Source organism: Protopterus annectens, chromosome 8.part0 (genome assembly GCF_019279795.1).
Source record: "Protopterus annectens isolate FY-2018-M chromosome 8.part0, PAN1.0, whole genome shotgun sequence".
In the NCBI taxonomy this organism is placed as follows: domain Eukaryota; kingdom Metazoa; phylum Chordata; order Ceratodontiformes; family Protopteridae; genus Protopterus; species Protopterus annectens.
Genome location: NC_056741.1, coordinates 1147770880 through 1147797417, shown reverse-complemented (window position 1 = coordinate 1147797417; position 26538 = coordinate 1147770880). Strand labels below are relative to the sequence as shown.

The following is a 26538-nucleotide window of genomic DNA, read 5'->3' as shown; positions in this document are numbered from 1 at the left end:
CTGAAAATAGTTACAGGATTTAATGCATTCTGCTGAACAGGTTGGAAAACATACTTTGTAATGTGGATTTGATTCATTAAAGGCCTCTTGCTTGCCTGCTGTTACTGGGTCTGCTCAGAAGGCATGCTTGGCTTAAGGAGCAATCTTTGCCAGATCATGATAAAGCTAAATTGCTGGATGCTGCCTTAAATCAGAACTGCCCGTTTGGCAACAAGGCTGAGCAAGTTCTTAAAGATGGAAGATGAAGCTAAATCTGTGCAAACTGTTAAAGATTTCTTGCAGGTTCAGCCTGCTAGATTTAGTAGGCACTAGCCTTCTAAAAATTGGTCCTTTCCAGTCCCAGGTCTTCTCAAGCCAAACCCAGACAGCAGAAACCCCAGGTTTCAGTCCCAAGGGATGCAAGACTAGGCAATGGGGGGGGGGGGGGGTTTCCACACGCAAACCAGCAAGACTCTCCCCATGAAAATAAGTCTGACTTGTTAAGACTTCCAAGTACTTCTCAACTGAGTGCTCCTTTAGGCAGAAAGATTGGTCTGCAGGCCAAAAACTGAACAGGGCAAATGGATTCTAAATAGTGTCCCAAGGATACAGATTTCATTTCCACACGTTACCAACATCAAGTGGGTGGCCAGATCTTCCCCCAAATCAGTGGGCAAAGGTCCATAATTAGGTACTCTCAAATAGGGGGGGGGCTATTCAATTGGTACCAGAAGAGGAAAAAGGGATAAGGTTTCTATTTGGGACTTTTCCTGGTACCCAGAAAGGCCATACGTGGTGTCCAATCCTGGACATTTCCATTCTAAACACTTTTTTCTGGTGATTCCAAAATTCAAAATACTGACTTCAGCTGTTCTATGCTAGGCAGGGATGCAGTGGCAACACTGGACTTGGGGATGCTTCTATCTGGGAGTCTTGCAGAAGATGCCTACGCTTCAAAGCAGGCTACATGCACCATCAGTTCTCTGCACTGCCCTTTGGCTTACTACTGCGCCCAGGGTATTCACTAAATGCCTAACTCCAGTCATTGCATTTTGCAGGCAAAGAAATATTCAGATATACACATACCTGGACGATTGTCTATTTCAGGCAGAAAGCAAGGAAATTCTTTTCAATCTGGCCTTTGTTTAAAGGGTACTGACTTGTCTGGGGTTCACCGTAAGTGAAAAGAAATCTCACTTGGTACCACGTCAAATTATATTCCTGGGAGCAAGCTTTAATGCAACTACACAGATGGCTTTCCTCACACCAGAGAAACTGATACATTTGACAACTTACTTCAAACAAGTGGCCACAAAAACCCAGCTGTCTGCAAGGCAAATACTGCAAGCCTTGTGGTTCATGGCCTCATGCATTCTTCTAATTCCATATGCAAGGCTGCATATGAGGAAACTACAATGGTATCTCAAAAGCTTATGGTGTCAACATTCACACAATCTAGAAGCAAGGATTCCTATCATACCTTGCCTACGCCTAGCGTTCCTTTGGGCAGAGGCCTGCCACCATAACAGGGGACTACCATTCACATTACCCCCTGCCAAGCAAATCTTAATAGATGCATCAGACTATGTATAGGGGGGCTCACCTGGCAGGGAAGTGCATTCAGGGCAAATGGAACCCAAATCAGTTGCACCTGCACATAAATCAAAAGGAAATGTTGGCTGTACAGAAACTGCCTTAAAGGACCACATTCTTCCAGGACAACTAATGGTAAAGACAGAACACGACTGTCACGTGGTACATAAGCAAGCAGGGGGTTACACATTCTTACACCTTCTGCAGACTAGCCATGGCATTGTGGAGCACAGCCTTGAGCTACCAAGTGAATCTAGAAGCTCAGTTCTGGCCAGGAAAAGTAAATACACTGGCAGACGGACTAAACAGAAACTTCATGGACCCACACAAATGGAAACCTGGAACAAAGGATTTTCAACATGTTGAACAAGCAAATTAGTCCAGATGTAGACCTGTTTGCCTCCCCCCAGAACCATGAACTGGACAAATTGTATACAAGAATTCCCCACAAGCAAGCTTGGAAAGTGGATGCTCTATCCTTCAGCTGGAAAAACCTGTTTGCTTTTCCTCCTCTGCTCTCCAAGGTACTACTAAAGATCAAACAGGACAAACCAAGAATGATTTTAATTGCACCAGACTGGCCTTAACACTGGTACCCACTCTTGCGCAGTGTCACTCTTGGCTCCATGGCACCTGCCTCAGACTCCTTCCCTGATGTCTCAGCGAGAGAACATGATTCTGCACCCTCTGCTGCAAACTCTGAACCTAGCAGCCTGGCTAATTACTTGATATCTCCTTTACCATACCTCAGTAAATTGGTGATGGATATCATTTGAGGCAAGGAGGCCTAGTACTAGAAATTCTTATGCTGCAAAATGGAAGATTCTGTGCTTGGAACCAGTCTCAAGGAATGAACGCAGCCGTGCCCAGTTTACCTCTGGTTCTAAAATACTTAACTGAGATGCTTTATAAGGGCTTGTCTTTTTCCTCCCAAATTCATGCCTCAGCCATTTCAGCTCATAGCACAGAGCCCTCCCCTCTTCTCTCAGCCACTGCTCAAGCAGATGTTCATCTCACATTGCTGCAGTCCTTACATATGGGTAGTCCGCTGTCCTCTGTCGGCCCGAATACCAAAGTATAAGGCTGACGTCTGTCAAGGCGCTTAGAACTGACATCAGAACGTCAGGGTACAAAAGCGCATGACCGACGTCATATCCTCAGTCTTATTTGCCGCATGGTCCGATGCAGAAGCAGCGTTGCAAGTGCCATTCGGCGTTCTGAAATTTTTCGAGTTCGGAGTTTCAGACCGAATCAAAGTTGGCTAAGTACCCCGTTGGGGAATATTTTGGTTTTTTCTTGCCTCAGTGTTTTACCGGATGTCAGAAAGTGAATAACTGTATTTCTTGTGGGAAACAGATACCGCATAGGGATTATCATTCTTTGTGTATTCCTTGTTTGGGGCCTGAGCACGACGTTGTTGGGTGTCGCTTTTGTGCTAGATTCAATAAGCGCACTATTAAGCGAAGGTTAGATTGTGCTAGGCTGGTCTTCGGGAAGCTGTGCAATTATAATATGCCGTCGGATTCTCCGGCGCCCGCTTCGAAGAAGCACAAAGACAAAGCAGTTAAACCCAGGCAAGAAGAGTTGTCCGTTCCGGACGTCTGTTCTTTAGAGGCATCAGTGGAACCAGTGGTTCCGACTGAGGCTTCTCTGGAGTCCCAGGGGGAGACTTTGATATTGCAGGATGTGGCCTCTCAGGAGGCAGGTCAGGCTGAAGGGGCTTCCCAGGTTACTGTACTCCCCTCCCTGCCTAGGGTGGTTAGGCCCTCTCCTTCTGTTTCCAAGGCTTCTCCCAGAGGCAGGCCAGGTTTAACTTCTGTTAGTGTCACTCCTAGTGCAGCAGGGTCTGTGCCCAAGAAGCACGTGCTTAAAATGACAGAAGATTTGATTACTCTGATTAGAGGTTCTTTGCCCCCTCCTGATAAGAGGCCTAGGATGGAGCCAGAGTTGGGGAGTTTTGAGCAGGCTTCAGATGTTCTGAGTCTTCGGCTGAAGACTTGCAGGAGTACTCTCCTTATTCTGATTCTGATGCAGATGATTCGACTCCTTCTGCTTCTCCTCCAGAGGATTTTTCTTTTTCAGAGACTCTTCATTCCATGAGGGAACATTTTAAGTGGGAAGGTCAGGACTTCTCTGATTCCAGGAAAAGGCTTAGGGAATTTTTGCTTTTGCCCCAGCATAGGCCCTTGGCTATACCTCCTGTTCTGGATGTTGTGGAAGATGTGTTTGCAGAGGCTTCACTTAATCCTGATTCTCTGCCTCCTGCTCCTGTTAAACCGGATAGGTATTACAGGGTGCCTGAGGCTCATAAATATCTTTAAGAGTCCTAGGGCGGACCCAGAAACTGTTAGTCAGGGACCTAAGGGTGTCAAGGCCTCTGTTGTAAAAAATCCGGTTCCTCCAGATAGAGGCCAGAGCTTTGGATAGATGGGGAAAGAAAGTCTATACATCTTCTACCCTAGCTATGAGGGCTTTGAATTGCCAGTTTCATATGTTGAAATATCAAAACTATCTTCTTTCTCAATTGAAGTCTAAGGTGGATGCTCTGGCGGAAGGCATTGAGTGTAAAGAGTTACAAGATTTGGTGCATGTTTCAGAGCAGGTGGGTAAGCATTCTTTACAATGTGGTTTTGATGCTGTACAGGCCTCGTCTAGGGTGGCTGCCACTGGTTCAGTTCTTCGCAGGCACGCATGGCTGAGGGATCAGAATTTATCTGACCATGTTAAGACACGGATTTTGGATGCTCCTTTTAGTCTGATGTGGTGTTTGGTTCACCTGTGGAGTCAGTCTTGAAGAAAATGGAAGACAAGGCTAAGTCCATGCAGGCTGTTAAAGATTTTTTGCAAGTGCAGCCTCCAAAGTTTAGTAGGAATTGGCCTGCTAAGGGGTGGACGTAGCCTTCTTATGATTCTCAGTCTAGGGGTAGATCTAGACGTGGTAGGGGCAGAGCTCAGAGTTCTTTCAGACCTAGAACAGGGAGTTCACCTGCACAATCTTCGGGTGAGGGCAGGGGCCAGTCCTTTCGTAAACAGGCCCAATGACCTACCTTTTCAGCTGCCAGATCCTTCTTGCCTGGCAGCTCCTTTGGGAGGAAGGTTGGCACTCTTCAAGGAAAATTGGAATTTGATTACCCAAGACAAATGGGTATTGGATATCATACACCGAGGTTACAAGTTTTATTTCCATACCTTGCCTCCCTTCAAAGGCATGCCGGACGTTCCTCCTCAGCAAAGACTAGAGGCTCTCAAACAAATTTCTCTGCTACTTCAATTAAGGGCCATACAACCGGTCCCTCTGCCAGAAGTGGGCCTAGGATTTTATTCTCGCCTGTTCCTAGTACCAAAGAAAGGGAACACGTGGAGACCAATCTTGGATTTATCTATCCTCAACACACATCTGGACATTCCCAAGTTCAAAATGTTGACGTTACAACAGCTTTTACCTCTGCTGGGCAAAGATCACTGGATGGTGACTCTATCTCAAGGAGGCTTACCTTCATGTTCCTATCAGGCTCAGTTGCAGAAAGTATCTGCGTTTTCGAGCTGGGACTTCTCATTATCAGTTCTCTGCATTGCCCTTTGGCTTATCTACTGCGCCCAGAGTGTTCACGAAGGTTCTGGCTCCAGTGATAGCTTTTTTCAGGCTAAGAGGAATACAGATCTATCCTTATTTGGATGATTGCCTGATTCTGGCTCAAGGAAAGGACGAACTTCTTCATTTACAGTATGTGATAGCAGTGCTAAGATGCCTGGGGTATTCTGTGAACGAAATAAAGTCCAGTCTAGTACCCTCTCAGGACATGTGCTTTCTGGGTGTGAGACTGAATACAGCATCCCAGATGGCCTTTTTGACCCCGGACAAACAAAAGAATCTTTCTCTTTACTTCCATCAGTTGTCTCATCAGTCCAGGCTGACTGCAAGGACAGTCCTTCAAGCCTTGGGGTTCATGGCATCTTGTATTCTGGTGCTTCCCAATGCCAAACTGCATATGAGGAAGCTACAATGGTATCTCAAAATGTATGGACACAGCACTGCCAAGATATGGACACTGTCATTCAGATAATACCTTGCATTCAAAAGGAATTTTTGTGGTGGGCTCAGGAATGTCAACTAAACAAGGGACTCTCTGTGACCCGGCCAGAGGCGAGTCAGATTCTAACGACAGATGCCTCAGACAAAGCTTGGGGAGCTCATCTAAATGGAAAGTGGGTACAAGACACGTGGCCTGCCAGACTTCAACATCTACATATCAACTTGAAGGAGATGTTAGCAGTCCAATTTGCATTAATAGCTTTCAAGGATCTACTTCTTCCAGGGCAGGTGTTGGTTCTAACAGACAACATAACTGTCATGTGGTACATCAACAAGCAAGGGGGAACGCATTCTTATCCTCTATGCAGACAAGCAATGATTTTGTGGGAGACTGCTCTGTTTACAGCTAAATCTTCAGGCAAGGTTTCTGCCGGGAGCACAGAACTCCTTAGCAGATGTGTTGAGCAGACAAATTATGGATCCCCACGAGTGGAAATTGGATCCTCATGTATTTCAGAAATTGACAGTGTTATGGGGAACTCCAGACATAGATCTGTTCGCTTCTCCACTAAACTACCAGCTGCCAAAGTTTTGCACAAAAAGGTTTCATCCCACAGCTTGGAAAGTGGATGCTCTCTCATTCAATTGGAGCAAGCTTCATGTGTATGCCTTTCCACCTCTGCCTCTCCTCCCAAAGGTACTCCTGAAGGTCAAAAGAGAAAACTTGCAGAGAAAACCAGTTTAATAAAAAGCAGAGCTTTCGGGCGTAACCCTTCTTCAATACTAATACATTCAAACACTAAACTCTAGAAGCTTAAATACAGGTCTAAAATCATGTGACAGAAAACAAATTAAAAATTAAAGACATATACATATAAATATATTAAAAGATGTGTAGATACACAGTATAAAATATTTACTTTACAATATTACGTAGCTTAACTAACACAGGTTTTAAACTAACAGTGCTGTTTAAACCAGGATGAGTGTCAGCAGCTAATCTCAATATCCATTCAAATTCTTTGAGCTCAAGGCAGTTGTTGACATCACCACCTCTTTCATTTGGACATAGAGCATCAATCACTCTAAACTTAAATGTATGTGTTTCACCACAAGTTTTAATATGTTTACATAGTGCATTATTGTCACAATTTCTCCTAATTTCAGAATTATGGTCTATAACACGTTCCTTAAGCTTACGTATTGTTTTTCCCACGTAAAATGAACTGCATGAGATGCAGGTAGCCAAATAAACCACAAAAGTGGTGTTACAAGTAGCTGTAATTTTAAAATTAAATACTTGTCCATTGGCAGGATGAGTGAAGATATCACTACCATTCCCTAAGATGTAAGCACAGGCAACACAGTTAAAACATGGAAAAGTACCAGTTTTAGCAGCCAATTGTGTATAACAGGGTCTATAAAAATCTTTATAGCAGAGTAAACTTTTAATCGTCCTCATATTTTTATATGTAAAATGTGGCTTGGTGCCCAATATAGTTTTAGTTCATCCAATGCCATCAGAATGGGCCAGTTCCTGTTAATAATTTGTCTAATTGAACTTGACCTACCATTAAAAGTTGTGACGTACCTTATTTCATGTTGAGTAATGGTGTTATTACACTGACTATCTGTGAGGCTTGACCTATCTTCCAAAAAAGTTGGTATAAGTGATGTCTGCCTAGCTTCCATTACATCAGATTTAAGCTTGGATAATAAATTCATATCATATCCACTAGAAAAAAAGTCCTCTAACATATTATCAAGTTGTGAAACAAATGTAGTATTATCAGTAGTTAGTCTACTTGCTCTAATAAATTGAGATTTTGCTACACCTTTAAAGACGTGGCGCGTGCATACTACTGTGATGCGTATATCTTCCATTACTAACATCCTTTCTATAAATACTAGTGTTTAATATGCCATCATTCAATTGCAGTTTGACATCTAAAAAACATATACTGCTGTCAGACACATCCATTTTAAATTTCAAAAAATTAGTACTAGAATTTAAATAATCAATGAAAATATTCAAATCATCCAAAGTACCATTCCATATTAGTAGACAATCGTCTACAAATCGCTGATAGAAACTAATGTTACTAAGAAATAGATTTTGTGCATTAAACAAATAATTGCATTCCCATTGGTAAAGCACTAAATTAGCGTAAGTATTTGCTACAGATGTGCCCATAGCTACGCCTGTTAACTGAAGAAATAAGGTATTATTAAACATAAACACATTGTTCCTCAGAACTACATCCATAAGGCAACAGATATTGCTAATGAGCCTATGGTCAGGACTAGGTTGAGAAGACAAAAATTCTCTAAGTAGTTCTATTCCAACATCATTGGGGATAACTGTGAAAAGGGACATGATATCAAGCGTCACTAAATAATATTTCTTGGTATTTAAATCAGTTTTTACATTATTATACCATACCCGTAGCTTTGACAATAAATCACAAGTATCCTTTAGAATAGAACTACATTTAGGTAAATAAACTTCTAATTGCCTATGCAAATAAACTGATATGGGTTCAGTAACCCAACCACCTCCAGAGACAATCTGTCTCATGGGTGGATTTTCCAGGGATTTATGAATCTTAGGGATCCCATATAAATGTGGAATCAGAGGACAAGGTACTGTAAAATAGTTAAAAGATCAATATCTATGTCATTATTAAGCTGCAGCTCATACACAACCATGTTCACATAACTTATACAATTTTTACATCAGTTCTAGTGATAACTTTAAAGGCAGTATCATCATTTAAAAGCAGAGAAACAGCTGAAAAATAATTATCACGATTCATTAAGACAGCCTTGCCACCTTTATCAGCTTGTTTTATAATAATGTCATTACACTGTTGTAAACTTTTTAAGGCTTTATACTCAGAGAAGCTTAAATTATATGCCTTGTTTTTAACAGGTTTTAAATAGAGTTCTCTAATCTGAAACTCGCAGATGTCATGAAAAGCCTTTAGTACAGGAACACTAACTGGCATAAAAGTGCTACTACGTTTGCAACATTTTTCAGGCGCAGGAGTATTACCAAATAGCAGTCTTAAGTTGAGATTTCGAACAAAGATTTTTAGTTCTGTTAAAGCAGAGACAATATTGTCACAACCATATGGTATAAATTTAAAACCTTTACTGAAAAGCGAAAAGTGCGCTGATTGTAATTCAAAAGTGGAGAGGTTTAATACACTGTTCATTTGCGACTTACTTTGTTCAGTCCTAAAGGGCTTTGATTCTTCCTTTTGTTTGTAGATGTAATTTGTGTAGACAACAAGCCCCTCGACTTGGGGGATTTATTTCCAACTGCTTCTGGTTGTTCTAACTGAAAACGCTTGGGTACAAAGCTAAAAGTAAGTTGTTGAGTCTTTTTTCCAGTAAGCGTATTCACGTCATCAGCGCCATCATTCTTATTTCGTATCCTAACAGATGCGCATCAGCTGCTGGTTACAGACGTAGGTGTAGGTTGGACTATCCCATCAGATGTTGTATTGGGGGGAATCTCTTTAGTTGTAGGTGTTTCTACGACATTAGTGTTGCATACAGGTTCATCAAAAGTATCTAAGGCATCAAGTGCTTCTTTATAAGTAGGCTTTTGATAATTAGAGGTTGTATGATAATCAGATTTAGGCCAAGAGAAAATATTCCCCTTTTGGAAGTCCCCAATGTCACGTAAAAGTTTACGTTTCTTAGTAGCTTCCATTCTTATGTCGATGTGTATATGTATATGTACACATCTTTTTATATATTTATATGTATATGTCTTTAATTTTTAATTTGTTTTCTGTCACATGATTTCATTTGGCTGCTGGTCATGTGATTTTAGACCTGTATTTAAGCTTCTAGAGTTTAGTGTTTGAATGTATTAGTATTGAAGAAGGGTTACGCCCGAAAGCTCTGCTTTTTATTAAACTGGTTTTCTCTGCAAGTTTTCTCTTTTGAGTTCGTGTTTTGCAGCTGGTTTTACTTGTGCTGTTACTGTTTCTGCTGTTATTGGGAATTCCTGTTGGAGGTCTATCTCGCAGCCCTTAGCCTGGATATGGCAGTTGGAACTAGCTTGAATTCTTTAAAGTCTCTGATTAATATTGAGACCAACCCTTTACTGAACTGTGTGGACTCTACAAACTCTGCTACTTTGTCTGATGTTGTTCCTGAGCCAGAAAGCCTGGCAGAGTTTCATAAAATCTTGCAACAATTAGAGAGAAAGGTAACTGCATTTAACGCTTGCAGTGGCAGCGTTTTAGCTTTTAGCTTATGTGGAAAGAGGTATTGTCCCACGTGGGCTTAGGATTCTTAAAATGCCTTCATATGGCAATACTTTTCCTGAACTTTTAAAATCATGGCAACAGTTGAACATCAAGTTGTCTTTAGACTATATGTGCTTAATGAATGATTTCTTTGTTAAAATAGAAGATGAATATAAAAAAGAAATCTTCACCATGGAAAATGCCATTATGGAACTTTCTGTTTTTTCTAAGTTAATTCATGTCTATCAGCAAATGCTAGATAGACTGCATAAGAATGGAAGCTACTAAGAAACGTAAACTTTACGTGACATTGGGGACTTCAAAGGGGAATATTTTCTCTTGGCCTAAATCTGATTATCATACAACCTCTAATTATCAAAAGCCTACTTATAAAGAAGCACTTGATGCCTTAGATACTTTTGATGAACCTGTATGCAACACTAATGTCGTAGAAACACCTACAACTAAAGAGATTCCCCCCAATACAACATCTGATGGGATAGTCCAACCTACACCTACGTCTGTAACCAGCAGCTCATGCGCATCTGTTAGGATACGAAATAAGAATGATGGCGCTGACAACGTGAATACGCTAACTGGAAAAAAGACTCAACTTACTTTTAGCTTTGTACCTAAGCGTTTTCAGTTAGAACAACCAGAAGCAGTTGGAAATAAATCCCCCAAGTCGAGGGGCTTGTTGTCTACACAAATTACATCTACAAACAAAAGGAAGAATCAAAGCCCTTTAGGACTGAACAAAGTAAGTCGCAAATGAAGTGTATTAAACCTCTCCACTTTTGAATTACAATCAGCGCACTTTTCGCTTTTCAGTAAAGGTTTTAAATTTATACCATATGGTTGTGACAATATTGTCTCTGCTTTAACAGAACTAAAAATCTTTGTTCGAAATCTCAACTTAAGACTGCTATTTGGTAATACTCCTGCCTGAAAATGTTGCAAACGTAGTAGCACTTTTATGCCAGTTAGTGTTCCTGTACTAAAGGCTTTTCATGACATCTGCGAGTTTCAGATTAGAGAACTCTATTTAAAACCTGTTAAAAACAAGGCATATAATTTAAGCTTCTCTGAGTATAAAGCCTTAAAAAGTTTACAACAGTGTAATGACATTATTATAAAACAAGCTGATAAAGGTGGCAAGGCTGTCTTAATGAATCGTGATAATTATTTTTCAGCTGTTTCTCTGCTTTTAAATGATGATACTGCCTTTAAAGTTATCACTAGAACTGATGTAAAAAATTGTATAAGTTATGTGAACATGGTTGTGTATGAGCTGCAGCTTAATGACATAGATATTGATCTTTTTAACTATTTTACAGTACCTTGTCCTCTGATTCCACATTTATATGGGATCCCTAAGATTCATAAATCCCTGGAAAATCCACCCATGAGACCGATTGTCTCTGGAGGTGGTTGGGTTACTGAACCCATATCAGTTTATTTGCATAGGCAATTAGAAGTTTATTTACCTAAATGTAGTTCTATTCTAAAGGATACTTGTGATTTATTGTCAAAGCTACGGGTATGGTATAATAATGTAAAAACTGATTTAAATACCAAGAAATATTATTTAGTGACGCTTGATATCATGTCCCTTTTCACAGTTATCCCCAATGATGTTGGAATAGAACTACTTAGAGAATTTTGTCTTCTCAACCTAGTCCTGACCATAGGCTCATTAGCAATATCTGTTGCCTTATGGATGTAGTTCTGAGGAACAATGTGTTTATGTTTAATAATACCTTATTTCTTCAGTTAACAGGCGAGCTATGGGCACATCTGTAGCAAATACTTACGCTAATTTAGTGCTTTACCAATGGGAATGCAATTATTTGTTTAATGCACAAAATCTATTTCTTAGTAACATTAGTTTCTATCAGCGATTTGTAGACGATTGTCTACTAATATGGAATGGTACTTTGGATGATTTGAATATTTTCATTGATTATTTAAATTCTAGTACTAATTTTTGAAATTTAAAATGGATGTGTCTGACAGCAGTATATGTTTTTAGATGTCAAACTGCAATTGAATGATGGCATATTAAACACTAGTATTTATAGAAAGGATGTTAGTAATGGAAGATATACATCACAGTAGTATGCACGCCACATGTCTTTAAAGGTGTAGCAAAATCTCAATTTATTAGAGCAAGTAGACTAACTACTGATAATACTACATTTGTTTCACAACTTGATAATATGGTAGAGGACTTTTTCTAGTGGATATGATATGAATTTATTATCCAAGCTTAAATCTGATGTAATGGAAGCTAGGCAGACATCACTTATACCAACTTTTTGGAAGATAGGTCAAGCCTCACAGATAGTCAGTGCAATAACACCATTACTCAACATGAAATAAGGTGCGTCACAACTTTTAATGGTAGGTCAAGTTCAATTAGACAAATTATTAACAGGAACTGGCCCATTCTGATGGCATTGGATGAACTAAAAACTATATTGGGCACCAAGCCACATTTTACATATAAAAATATGAGGACGATTAAAAGTTTACTCTGCTATAAAGATTTTTATAGACCCTGTTATACACAATTGGCTGCTAAAACTGGTACTTTTCCATGTTTTAACTGTGTTGCCTGTGCTTACATCTTAGGGAATGGTAGTGATATCTTCACTCATCCTGCCAATGGACAAGTATTTAATTTTAAAATTACAGCTACTTGTAACACCACTTTTGTGGTTTATTTGGCTACCTGCATCTCATGCAGTTCATTTTACGATGGGAAAAACAATACGTAAGCTTAAGGAACGTGTTATAGACCATAATTCTGAAATTAGGAGAAATTGTGACAATAATGCACTATGTAAACATATTAAAACTTGTGGTGAAACACATACATTTAAGTTTAGAGTGATTGATGCTCTATGTCCAAATGAAAGAGGTGGTGATGTCAACAACCGCCTTGAGCTCAAAGAATTTGAATGGATATTGAGATTAGCTGCTGACACTCATCCTGGTTTAAACAGCACTGTTAGTTTAAAACCTGTGTTAGTTAAGCTACGTAATATTGTAAAGTAAATATTTTATACTGTGTATCTACACATCTTTTAATATATTTATATGTATATGTCTTTAATTTTTAATTTGTTTTCTGTCACATGATTTCATTTGGCTGCTGGTCATGTGATTTTAGACCTGTATTTAAGCTTCTAGAGTTTAGTGTTTGAATGTATTAGTATTGAAGAAGGGTTACGCCCGAAAGCTCTGCTTTTTATTAAACTGGTTTTCTCTGCAAGTTTTCTCTTGAGTTCGTGTTTTGCAGCTGGTTTTACTTGTGCTGTTACTACTCCTGAAGGTCAGACAGGACAAGCCAAAGATGATTTTAATAGCTCCAGATTGGCCTCGACAGCACTGGTACCCATTACTGAGAAGTCTGGTACGGGAGCCTCCATGGCCTTTGCCTTCGATTCCACACCTGCTGTCTCAGAACAGTCATTTACTCAATGTCAAACTTCACACTCTACATCCAACAGCCTGGCATATTCGGTTTTAAACCCTGGAGGGTCTCAGCTTCCACAGCAAGTTTTGAATGTTATTTTGGAGGCCAGAAGGCCTAGTACAAGGAAAGTGTACGCAGATAAATAAGATTTTTATTTTGGAGTACAGCAAAGGAATTTGATGTTTCTAAGCCTAATTTAAGTGTGGCTCTTCAATATCTTACTGAGTTACTGGACAAAGGTTTGTCCTTCTCTATTAAGGTTCATGCTGCAGCAATTTCTGCTCACTATGACTGTGACCCACCATTGTTTTCTCATCCTTTGTTTAAGCAATTCCTTAGAGGGGCAAAGAATATGACCCCCACGTAGAGCTCCTACTCCTGCTTGGGATCTCAATTTTGTGTTGGAGAAACTCACTCTACAACCTTTTGAGCCTGCAGCTACTACAGAGTTGAAATATTTATCATGGAAGACTGCTTTTTTGTTGGCCATTACCTCTGCGAGAAGGGTTTCCGAATTACAGGCCCTTATGGCGGTTGAGCCTTTCTTAATTTTCCAAAACCAAAAAGTGCCAATGTACACCAGTAATAGAATAGAAAATCAGCCAGCCAATATCCCTCAGCCTCAAACACGAATACAGCACACATATCCAACTCGAACCACAGTTTATTAACAAGACGTAAAGTTAAGCGCTTTCGTCAAATGACTTCATCAGAACCCGCGGTTGAGCCTTTCTTAATTTTCCATAAGGATAGGGTATCTTTGCGTACTAATCCTTCCTTTATGCCTAAAGTGGTTTCTAGTGTGGCTTTAAAAACTATTAATTTGCCTACTTTTTATGCAAACCCCCAAAATAAAGGGGAAAAGATTTTGCACACTTTGGATATACACAGGCAGTTGCGATATTATTTGAGCAAAACTAAAGGGTTCAGGCAGTCTCAGCAGTTATTTGTTTCATTTGCTTTGGGTTCTCAGGGCAAGCCTGTTTCAAAACAAACTATTTCTAAGTGGATTGGGTTTTGTATTGCTTTCTGTTATTCCCATCATGGTAAGGAGATTCCAGCTGGGATTAGGCCTCATTCCACTAGGGCTACTGCCACTTCTACAGCTTTTTTAAGGGGGGTGGCAACTAAAGATATTTTGGAGGCAGCTACTTGGAGTTCAGTGCATACTTTCTCTAAGCATTACCACCTTCCACTTTACTCTAAATCTAGGGCTGGTTTTGCCACTGCAATTTTACAGGGCATTTTGGCAGCTCCTAATGTTTTATAGTTTTGCCGTCCTCCCTTACCTCTGCTTTGGGATTCTACCCATATGGAAGGACTGCAGCAATGTGAGATGAAGAACATAGTACAGTTTTGTACCTACCATAAATGTAGATGTTCGAAGATCCACATTGCTGCAGTCCAATTTACCCTCCCTCCTTCCCCTCTAGGATTAGTGCAGGGGTGGTTGGTTTTTTTGCTGTCTTTTGGTTTTGGCCTTTCTTTTTAGGGCCTTCTGACATCTGGGGCAAGAAAAGACTGAGGATATGATGTCTGTAATGCGCTTTTGTACCCTGACGTTCTGATGTCAGTTCTAAGCGCCTTGACCGACGTCAGCCTTATACTTTGGTATTCGGGCCGACCGAGGACAGCGGACTACCCATATGTAAGGACTGCAGCAATGTGGATCTTCGAACATCTACATTTATGGTAGGTACAAAACTGTACTTTCCTGAGAGGGGCCAAAAATCCAAGGCCACCCAGGAGAGCTCCAACTCCAGCCTGTGATCTTAACTTTGTCTTGGAGAAACTCTTCCGCCCTTCAAGCCAGCTGCTACTGCAGATTTAAAGTTTCTTTCCTGAAAAACAGCTTTCCTTTTGGCAGCCACTTCTGCAAGAAGGGTATCTGAATTACAGGCCCTTATGGCAGTGGAACCTTTCATCTTTAATGCGGACAGGGTGGCCCTCAGAGCCAATTTCTCCATGCCAAAGGTGGTATCCAGTGTGGCTCTTGATCAGTCCATTCATTTGCCTACCTTTTCTTCCTAACCCACAGAACAAAGGGGAACAGATGCTGCACTCTATGTGCATAGACAGCTTAGATTCTACTTGGACAGGACTAAACCTCGAAGTCTGAATTACAGGTAGCATTTGCTGCAGGGACAGAGGGGAAAGCTATTTCAAAATGGATAGGCCACTGCATTTCTGCTGTAAGCACAATGAAAAACCTATCCCACAGGGCATCTGACTCAATTCAACCAGGGCTACATCCACCTCTACAGCCGCTACATCCACCTCTACAGCCTTTCTCAGGAGAGTCCCTACTAGGGACGAAGCTGCTACCTGGAGTTCTGTACATACTTTAAGCATTACCATTTGCCAATTTTCTCTAAATCCAAGGCTGGTTTTGCCACTGCAGTCTTGCTTGGCCTTATAGCTGGTCCTAATTCAACTTAAATTCCTCCTCCCAAGGTTGGAATCTACCCAAATGTGACTGCAACAGTGAAACACGAACATAGCACAGTTGTGTACACTTACCATAAATGTAGATGTTGAATGTATTCATTGTTGCAGTCCTGGTTACCCTCCCTCCAGCCCCCTTTTCTTTTGGCTATACCTCTACTCTCGCTTACTATGCTCTAAAAGCTTTCTGGTGTATTTGCTTTTCTGTTTGAGGTATATTCTTGTATTTATAGATTTAATTGCTTCCCATTAGGGGGGCACCTGACATCTGAGTCATGGAAGGGAAGCAACCGATGCAGGACAGCAACCGATGCAGGACTAAGACTTTGTTAATCAGGCTGACAGGGCTACTGCAAAGCAGGTGACCCAAATGTAATTACTGCAACAGTGAATACACTCTAACATCTACATTTATGGTAAGTGTACACAACTATACTCTGCTTTTAGTGGGCTCTCACCTGTCAAGCCCAAATGCAGTTATTGATGCCAAATCTAGCACTGAGCATACCAGTTTAGATTATCAGCACAGCTGATGTGCTTCGTCTCCAGCATCTCCCATCCTTTCCATGCCTGGCTCTTCTGGTGCCACAGCTGGTTCTGGTTTGCAACCTTACTACAGGAGTAGGGCTTTAGCCATAGATCCTTTAACAATTCTGTATCTCCACCCAAACAGCATCTTGTCCCACTGAGTTTTAACCTAAACACTGGATCATTCTTTCCTTCTGGTGTGCTAGTTCTAGCAGAGAAAGATTGGCAGTCCATGTTATGAAGTCTCTGGCATTTACAGCCATCAGACTGAATAAATTTCTTCAATTTAGTAGTGGACAGCATAAGGCAATAGAGAAAAGCTTACCAGTGTAGTAATTCTGCAACCTCCCCATTGTCTAACACTTGGGTAGGCATCCCAATTGGATGCAGTAGTGAACAGATGCCATAGCATTGTAAGCTATTTGATTGCACCTTGATGTAATGGCCCTATTACCTAGGAAGTGTCTGTCTTCACGAACGTTTTCATGGACAGACTTGCCAAGCCTGAAATGATTAGCTGCGTTGCTTTAGCTACACACTGCCTGTGCAAACACTAGCTCTGAATAGGCCAGGAGTGGTGCCTTCACTTTAAGCGTAATTACTGGAGTCATCATTGTGACTTGTACTGCAGTCCTGACAAATGATGGCACCCTCCAGTAATAGCTTGGTGCTAAAGTTTCTTCAATTTGGGTTTATCATAATGGGCCAAATTGCTTTCACTAACCTAAAGACGCAGCCGCCAGGTCTTTCACTAACCTAAAGACGCAGCCGCCAGGTCTTTGAGTAATCTGCCACTTCCAACTCCTTTATAGGTGCTGACTTGGAGGCCGTGATGATGCAAGATAATCCAGGGCAGCCTGTGGTAGTCCCGACTAAGCCTGCACCCTCTGGGGATTGGAGTTCCTTCTATGCACCAAACTTGGTCAGATTAAGGTTTGGCTGTCGCTTCTTGCATATCAAAGTTGTCGTCCTCCTCCACCCAGTCTTTGCCTTGCCAGAATTTCCCTTGCAGCAAGGAGGGGGGGTGCAGATGCACAAAGTAATGCTAGATTAACAGGGACTAGCTTTAGTTTCTGGAGCAAAATGCATGTTGATTTGTCTCCCTTCAGTCCTCTGCTGTTCAAAGAACTGTGCCGTCAGAGTAAAGGGTAGGACACTGGTAGGTTTTCTTGGTTTAAAACTTGCCCATTGGTAGAGAAAGCAAAGCTAAAACATGATCAGAGACTGTTTAGCATTTTCTTAGAATCATTTAAGTCTTGGATTACTGGCTTTTTTACCCACCACCAACTGGCAGGCATTCCCCCTTTGACACCTGCTAGTTCCCCCTTTGAGCAGTTTCCATCAGGCCTTTTCTGATCAGTGATTTTTTTTTTTTATAATTTAAATGGCTTGCACTGTTGGATGGGTTCAGTGCTGAAACATTTTAGTTTCACCAAAATTGCGTCTGATGCTTCTAATTGAGATTTGCTAATAGACGTATTGCAAGTCCTTTGACGGAGGAGAATCTCCTGTTCTCTGCTGTGGAGATGAGAGCAATTTTCAAAGCTTTGAAGAGTTGTCCTTATGGAGTTGCATCACACTGTAGTAGCATAGTGCATGCCTTAAGCAGTGTGCTGCTTGGAGTAGGCTTTCAGATGCCCATTAGATTCTATGGGAAACAAAGGGCAAATAGGTGCACCGTGGTGGCATATTAATAGTCCTGCAGTCAGTATTAGCTAGTCTCATCCTCCACCAGCTTTCACTTCTCCCCTCAGTGACAAGGACATGCAGACACTGACTCTGCCAGTGTTTACTGTGAGCTTTTTCCTGCATCTGCTGACAAACCTATACCAGAATGTGCAGTGATTGACCATAGCTGTCCCATACTTCCCATGCTTGGTTCCTTCACTTCCATCTTCAACTGGAAGTGCCTTTAGCCTTTCTTTTAAAGGCTCATTTGGGCAATTGACTGCATGCTAGGTTTGAAGAACCTTAAGGTTAACACTTCAGTGGTCTTGCATTCAAGCTTAAATGAAAATTCAATTTGGGAAGCTACTGTGGAAAGATTCCCCTTGTCTATTTGGCTTAGAGTATTCCTTGTAATCCAGTTTGCTTTCCTGTTCTGTTTGAAACTTGTTTAAATCTTTCTCCATGATCTTTCCTTGATGTGCAGCTCTAGGTGGGATGTCCTAGAAAACTGTAATCTGACCATGCACTGTTTTAGTCCTTAAGCTTTTAGAGAAGCTTTGTAGTTGACTACTTGGGTAGATGAGTCTGGGATAAAAGCCTTGTCCATTTCTTCCCAATAACTTGCTTTCTACAAAGTTTTATGTGCATTCATTACTGCCCTTTCAGTTAAGGCCAGGGAAAAAAAGGCTGCAATGCATTGTCTGCAATGGAGATAGGAGTCCTGTGCGCTATTCAGACTTTCTGCAAATGTTTTTGTTCACCTAACTTGTGGCAAGTTTTCTAGTACTTGAATGTACAGACAGCTCAGGCATTTTATAAAGGAATAACGCTGTTGGTGTGCACTTCCATTGTTTGCTAAACGGCATGAAGGCAAAAGATATAACAATTGTCATATGGTTTTGGAATTGTGTGGTTCAACAGGTAGTGCACAATCCTTTCCTCTAAATGTCTGCTATGGATTCTATCCCCACACCTGATTTGTTAGTACTGACACTAATGCAGAGAGAGGATAGTATTTTACTCCTGAAGTATAAACATTTGAACGCTTTGATAGCTCAGACGGCAACTCCACAGCATTTCCTACAGAAAGTAAACATTTTTGTAAAAGTACAAACTGTAGCTTAATACAAAACTCATTGTACAAACCATTTTCATTTCCTTAATTTCCCACTTTGGAAAATGGAGATGTGGACATTTGTACACAAATTAGATGTAAATTTGCATTACACCTTAAACAGTTTTTGAGACTAACATTTACACCAACTGCCAGCCAGCTCCTGGGCCATTACCTTTAGGACAGACTGCATTCTTCCAGCTATCTTTGGGGGGGGTTGACATAATTGAGGCCTTTACCTGAAAGAAGGTACAAGGTTACATTTGGACTTATGGGTTCATAGGTTATGCCATAGAGCTGTGCCTGTGCTAAATCTGCTAAACATGCAAATTTTTTTGGGAGTTTGGGTAGGCTTTTGCTATTCACCATGATTAACCTGTTGAACAGATTCCAAGACAGGGCTATGGAATCATCTAGGAGCTTGAGAGATGCTGAAAGGTCATTGGATGTGGTTGAGATGGACCAGAATTTTGTAATTTGAAAAGCGACTGCGTACTGGTAAACTCCAGGCGACATCCTTGGTTCCACTAGCAAAGACCAATTGCTTTCATAATAGCTTGCTTCACTTTGAAAATGAACTAAGTTTCATAGATCAAGTGGGGTGTGGGTACTTCAGCTAGCCTTCATTTGGCACTAAAATTTAAGATTTGACACTTGGGCTCAAGATGTGCAAACTTCTGGAAGGTACTAAATCACGATTGGTCAATTTTTTTATGCTTGACATATGGGCTTGGTTCCAAGTCTATTTGCCAACTGCTGCAATGCGCTTCTCTAGTCTGCTAACACAGAATCGCACAACCTGTTGAGTCTGAAGATTACAACACTGGTGCCAAATGAGGGCTAGCTGATATACCCACACCCACTGAGTCTGAACATTTTACCCATGTCTGAACCTGTTAAACTTTTTTACATTTATCACATTTATCTAATCTAAAATGTAGGCAAGTTTAGACTTATTTTCTCAGTCTACAAATGGCTAAATTGCCTGCATACCTATCTAATACTAAGCTCGAGCTTAAAATGGCCCAGACACACTGGCTTTATTATGTCTGCTTTTTCTCCTGTGCTTTTCTGTTGTAGCTGCTGCTTCAGCTAAAATCCCACTGGGTCACGAAGGCAACGACCAAAGGCTTTTAATGAACCTGCCAACTGCTGGATCAGTCACTGGAGGTTAGTAAAATACTGCAGTACATACTATAGAACTAACTTGTACTTATCCCCACCTCACAGCATTTCATGGTACACTGTAGTGAATTATAGATCATAGATGTTTTTGGATGTTGGTGCTTAGTGCTTCCTGTTTTGGTCCATACTATAATATAGAAAGTGCCACACTTTCAGGATGTTGATGTACTAGGTGTAGGGTTGTGATCACTTGCTGTGATACCGGAACATGCAAAACATACTTTGGATTCCTATCTGCAGGTGTGATGGTGCCAAGGTTGAGCTGCTACCAAGAACATGGCTCTGGGTTTTTCTACTTGCTGAAATGCATGCAAGCCATTTCTGTGGTAGGTCTCAAGTCAGGTTGGCAGCTCTTGTCACCTTTAGTCAACAACACTAGTCACTGTAAAGATAGATTCTGTTACCTCTGAATTTTTCCTTTACTTGTCTTCACCTTGCTGTTGCACGATACCAGGGTCAATTGGTGGTTTCCTCATTTATTCCCTTAGCATAGCAGTCACCTGTCTGTGAGGGTTGTGGCAAAAAGGCCAACATTTTATCTAAATTCACAGTATTGGCCAATACTGGACATCAGTAACTTCAGGGGAATGCATTATTATGCAAAGTCTTAACTGAAGGAATTTAATCTGAAATGTTCCCATGTTTTTTTGGGGGTTCCCATTTTTAACTTTTCCTGATCATTGAACCAAGACAAAGCTCTCCACTTTGATCATTTCCAGTGTTCTAAGCACTTGTATCCCATCTTTTCCATCTGTTATATTGTATACACAGTGCAGTTTCCTACCGTCTCTCAAATGAATTTTCTGAGGTATTTTGAAAACCAGTATTTTGAGATTTTATGGCGTGGGAATCTGTGCGATTCATTTGTAACCTGCCATCTGACAAAACGTACATGTTGCCGTTTTGTTTTGCACCCCTCTTTCTGCTTGGCAGCTTCTCAGCCCACACCTGCTTGCTCTTCCATACTGCATTGCCTCAAGCTTTTCATTCCTTCATCTCAATTTCTGTACACCCCCCAAACTTGCTCCTGGAGCATTGCCCTTACTTAACTATTCTTACAGCATTGGACGGTGCAGCAGTTAGCATTGTTGCCTAACTGCGAGCTGTTCATTTGGCTGGGGTGCCTTCTGTGTAGTCTGCATGTCCTCCCTGTGTTTGAGTGGATTTCCTCCAGGCACTCCAGTTTTTTCCCATGTTTAAAATGTCAAGCATTTCTCCCTGGGCCTCCACTGAAAATTGGCTCGTTCAAAGTCACTTTTTCAGTAAACAAATGTTAAGTTAACCAGAGTATTTTTTTAATCTTTCACACACCCTGCTATGGATATCCACTAACTTTCTACTTGGACCTCTTTCCCCAAGCTGAATACATTTTTCCAATCTTATATCAATGATACTAATGGCTTCCTTCAATATTAAAATTCCTGTAGTTTCTGCTGCAGGATGCCTTGGTCAAAATTCACTAATGACTAGGATGCCACTGACATTTCCTCTGTGCCTTCAAAACATTGCACAGTACCATTTACACTACTTTGCATGCACTTTCCACTTTTCCAAGATCTGGTACCTACACTATTCTGTGTGGTTGCCATGTTCTTGCCTGTAACCCATTTTGTCAAGTTTTCCCCAAGACATTACATTGAAACAATTTAACTTACAGCACCATATCTCAATAGACTTCTCATTTATCCCATGGCTTACCTTCCAGTTTTTGCAGGTGTCATAGGTGGGACATTCTCAGTCCTACTGATCATGCTGCTTATTTTCTTGGTTCCTCCACTATACCTTCCAGTTTTTGCTGGTGTCATAGGTGGGACATTCTCAATCCTACTGATCATGCTGCTTATTTTCCTGGTTCCTCCACTATCCTTACTCCTGTTTCCCTTCCTGCAAAGTTCTTTCATTCAATCCCCAACCTCTGCTTATACCCTAAAAAACGCTTTTAACTACTTCACATATTCCTCCTTTGCTAGTCATAGCTCACCTTGAAAGCCCACCTTGAAAGTTTGGTAGTCCCCTTAATTGTCTGGATATTGGTTCTCTGCCCTTTCTTCCCAAAGTTAAGCTATATGTTCTGTGGTACAGCCTTCTCAATGCTTGTATTTAAACATAAATGTTGCCTGTGGCAGCACCATCACCAGCTGTTGAATTTTCTCAACATGCAAGGCTTTTTATGCTCCTTGAATCTTGCAAATGTCTGTCAAGGTGGGCGTGTGACATTTTTCTTGGTGAAGCTCCTCCTACCATCATAGGATTATAGTCCAATGCCTTAATTTTATCCATTCTTCATTCCCATCTCCAAACTTTTTGTAAAACTGATGCAAATGCATTAATGGTCTTTCCCACCCAATCTGCATAATCAAGACCTCTGACTGTGGCCCATTTCATAAAGCTTATCCCAAATCTTGCATTTTTATAACTAACATGTTGGTCATAACTCTCCATCCCTTCTTGGATGATGTAACTCTAGGTAACCGAGAGACCAAGCCACCAGATGAGGGTATTCAGAGCAATGGCATTTGCACTGGCAGCAAAAGTTCTAAGTAACTGTCCATACATCATTGCCCTATGTTCTGTAAGGGGAACATGACTTGTGGGCACAAGATCTAAAGGCTGATGTGCTATCTGGGCATTGAGTGATCTTTGACAGGAGATCCCTTTGCTGAAGACTATGGCAACAGTGATATAGGACACATCTCCTTGGAGACTGCTGCTCTGGATAAATGAATAATGTAAATTTAATCCTCTTGGAATAAAAGGCATTTAAGTGACTCAAAGATGTCTGAGTTCAGAGTTAAATGTATGTCTGTTATGCAGGAAACCCAGATTGGGTAAACCTAGCATTCTTCACTGAAAGGGTTGGGGGAAGACTTTCCATCAAAATATTAGGGGTTATTAGTGGTATTGCACACCAACTTAACTGGGTACTTGAGGTTATCTGAACAGTTAACAGTGAAATAGAACTGCAAAGAGGTTACTCAAATTAATCCTCAATTGGACTACAGAATTAAAGAGCATGTTGGATTAAGGCTTTCACTTGAAAGTTGGTACCAAATTGTGGTGACTAATTTGTGTGGTGGTTGACCCTATGATTTTATGTTCCTGTAGCCTAGCTTAGGCTAGCAATAAATCAGTTTTTCACTTTGAGCTTCAGTTAGTGGATGTTTGGGGAACAGTGCAGTTAGAAGTGCTCTCTGATGAAGGGCTAATGAATTGCATGGAACCAAATTATTGCATTTTTGATTGTTTAAATTGGAGCTTAGATTTAGAAAAAGGTAGATGGAAAACTGGTCCCCTTCCCCTGCCTAAGCCATACCTAGCCAAGGAATGTAGTCTTTTGGCTGCTCCCGTTAGGGGGTCGCCACAGCAGATACTGTTTCCATTTCCTCCTGTCTTCTGCATCTTGCTCTCACACCAACCACCTGCATATCCTCTCACCACATCTATAAACCTTCTTAGGCCTTCCTCTTTTTTCCTGTTACCTGGCAGCTTCATCCTTGGCATCTTTTTCCCAATATACTCTGCATCCCTCCTCAGCACATGTCCAAACCAACGTAATCTTGCCTGTCTGGCTTTGTCTCCAAACCTTCCAACCTGGGCTGACCCTCTAATATACTCATTCCTAATCCTGTCCAGCCTCGTCACACTCAGTGCAAATCTTAACATCTTCAACTCTGCCACGTCAAACTCCGACTCCTGCCTTTTTGTCAATGCCACTCTCCAACCCGTATATCATAGCTGGTCTCACTACCTTCTTGTAGACCTTCCCTTTCACTCTTACTGGTACTAGTCTGTCACAAATTACTCCTGACACTCCACCCACTCCATCCTGCCTGTACTCTTCTTCACCTCTTCCACACTCACCATTACTCTGAACTGTTGATCACAAGTACTTAAACTCATTCACCTTTGCCACCTGTACTCCCTGCATACTCACCATTCCTCTATCCTTCCTCTCATTCATGCATATTCTGTCTTAGTCTTGCTGACCTTCATTCCTCCTGTCTAGAGCATAGCTCCACCTCTCCAGGGTAGTCTCCACCTGTTCCCTACTCTCACTACAGATCACAATGTCATCTGCAAACATCCTAGTCCACAGGGACTCCTGTCTGATCTAGTCTGTCAACCTGTCCACCATTGCAAATACAAAGAAATGTAGTGGTAAGTGGAAAATGTCTGGTGTGCAAAAAATGCATTACTTTGCTAGCTCTAAAGGTAGAATCCAGTTGCAAAATATTATAGGATATTTTGCATTTATTGAAATAAAATTGTGCGGACTGCGGTATAGTACCAGTGTTACTGTTGGTTTTCTGAAATGTTAACATTTCCCCTACAATCTTTCTACAGAAAGCAACATGAGTTCCATCTATGATGCAAATACTTCAACCAGAAGCTCTTCAGCAGCATGGGCTATTCTTCCTATAAGTAAGTAGCGTGTGTATTAAAGTAAAAAGTTTGTCTTTACTGGCAACACTTGTTTCGCAAAGACAGTCTGAAGTGGGGAGAATGGTTGGAGGCAGGTTTTTCTTTGGATTTACGTGGCCAATCTCAAAAGGGGTCAGAGTAAGATGTACATACCTTCTGTACAACTGTTTCTCTGCTGAACAGGTGCAGAGAAGCACTTAAAATGAGCTAGTTCTAAATTTGCCAAATCCTTTTGAATCAATTTGCCACCGTTTACATTGGGATTTATTTTCTAGTTGTCCATGTTTTGGATGCAAGTAGCAATCTGAACTAAGCTACAGGTATGTGCTCTGAAATAAAGGTGGCTCAACTGGTCACTTTTAAATATCTATTCTCTCAGCAACTAATGTACTGGGTAATGTGCATGCACATGGTCATCCTGTGATGGATGGTTTTGTAATTCAGAAGTAGTTGCACAGATTTCATTGTATGGATTGGCTTCATTGTGCAAGTATTTACACAGGCACCATTAGGGGGAAACTAATGTAAGCTCATCCTTAAGCAGTTGAGTGGCTTTGTAATTGGCAAGCAAATACCCTTGCATGGCATAGTTCAAAACCATTCTGCAAATGGCTTGTTCGAAACTGTACAGTAAGTGAGGAATTTGAAGGTTTGCCAACTTAATTTGTATTTCTGGGTCATGTCTTGAGACAAGTATTGTCAGGATGTCCAGGTATCCTGGAAGGCACTCTTGGTATATTTTTAATACAGATACTCAACTGTGGATGAATTCTGCAAAAGTGGAAGTAAAGAAATTTGAAAAATTGAACAAATGTGAAGTGAAAATGTAGACAGATTGTAGACTCTTCTTGAAAATGTACAGATTGTAGACTGTCCTTGATTGAATTTTGAAGTCCCACAGACTTTAAATGTGGGAATTTAAATATTCACTCTGGTGTAGCAAAAATCTAGTGGAGTACTTGTATGGCAAAATGCATGAACAGCAGTAGCAATGAAATGTTCCCTTTTCTGAATTTGCCAGTGTAGAATGTTTTCTGCACATTAACGTAAAATGTGAGTAATGAATTCCAAAATGGTCTGTGAATAGGTGCATTGTAAACAATTTAATCTTGCCATCATGAAACATCCTTGTAAGGATGGTTCCAGTTATTTTATGGGGCATGTAATGCACTTTGTAGCAGCATCTCTTGTATCATGGGACTCTTCCTCTTTCCTAAAATGGGTCAGGGAAGATTTCCTCTGAATTGAGAAACCCTAAGCTGAGGCGTGTGCAGGTGAATTTTTCAGCAGTATAAATACAAGTGTAGAGATGTATTAATGTTTTAAATGCATTTTTGTAAATCTGGAAAATTCTTTCTGGCTTAGCTTTATTAAGAACTGAGATGTTGATGCAACAAAAGTTGTGTATCTCACTGAGACATCTCAAACAGAAAAGATTAAGTTTATACACAAGGAATTGAGAATCCCCTACAAAGATTTTATAGAATGGAATTTTCTACTTTGCCCAAGAATCTTTGGGGAAGAGAACCAACACATTTTAATTTCTTCTCCTTTATGTATAAATCTACAAAGATTTTATAGAATGGAATTTTCTACTTTGGCCAAGAATCTTTGGGGAAGAGAACCAACACATTTTAATTTCTTCTCTATGTATAAATGTGAAATACTTGGAGAAACTGTCCTCTGGATTAATGGTTTGTTTTAAGATATTCATTCTGCTGGATCATTTTGTACTCTTGACAAGTTTTGAAGTGCAAAATACTGCAAAGTAAAGCTTGCATGTCCAGTTAATGCTTCTGCACAATGATCTATCAATACTATACTA

General features: G+C 40.7%; 1 protein-coding gene across 2 annotated transcripts in view; it reads left to right on the top strand.

The window, feature by feature from the left end:
* Positions 1-26538, top strand: part of VLDLR (very low density lipoprotein receptor) — a 348579-nt gene that overhangs the window by 280943 nt on the left and 41098 nt on the right. For both annotated transcript variants that reach the window (XM_044080659.1, XM_044080658.1), the window contains exons 16-17: positions 20187-20276; positions 24636-24713. In XM_044080659.1, the coding sequence (XP_043936594.1) occupies positions 20187-20276; positions 24636-24713 (168 nt within the window). The remainder of the gene's footprint in view (positions 1-20186; positions 20277-24635; positions 24714-26538) is intronic.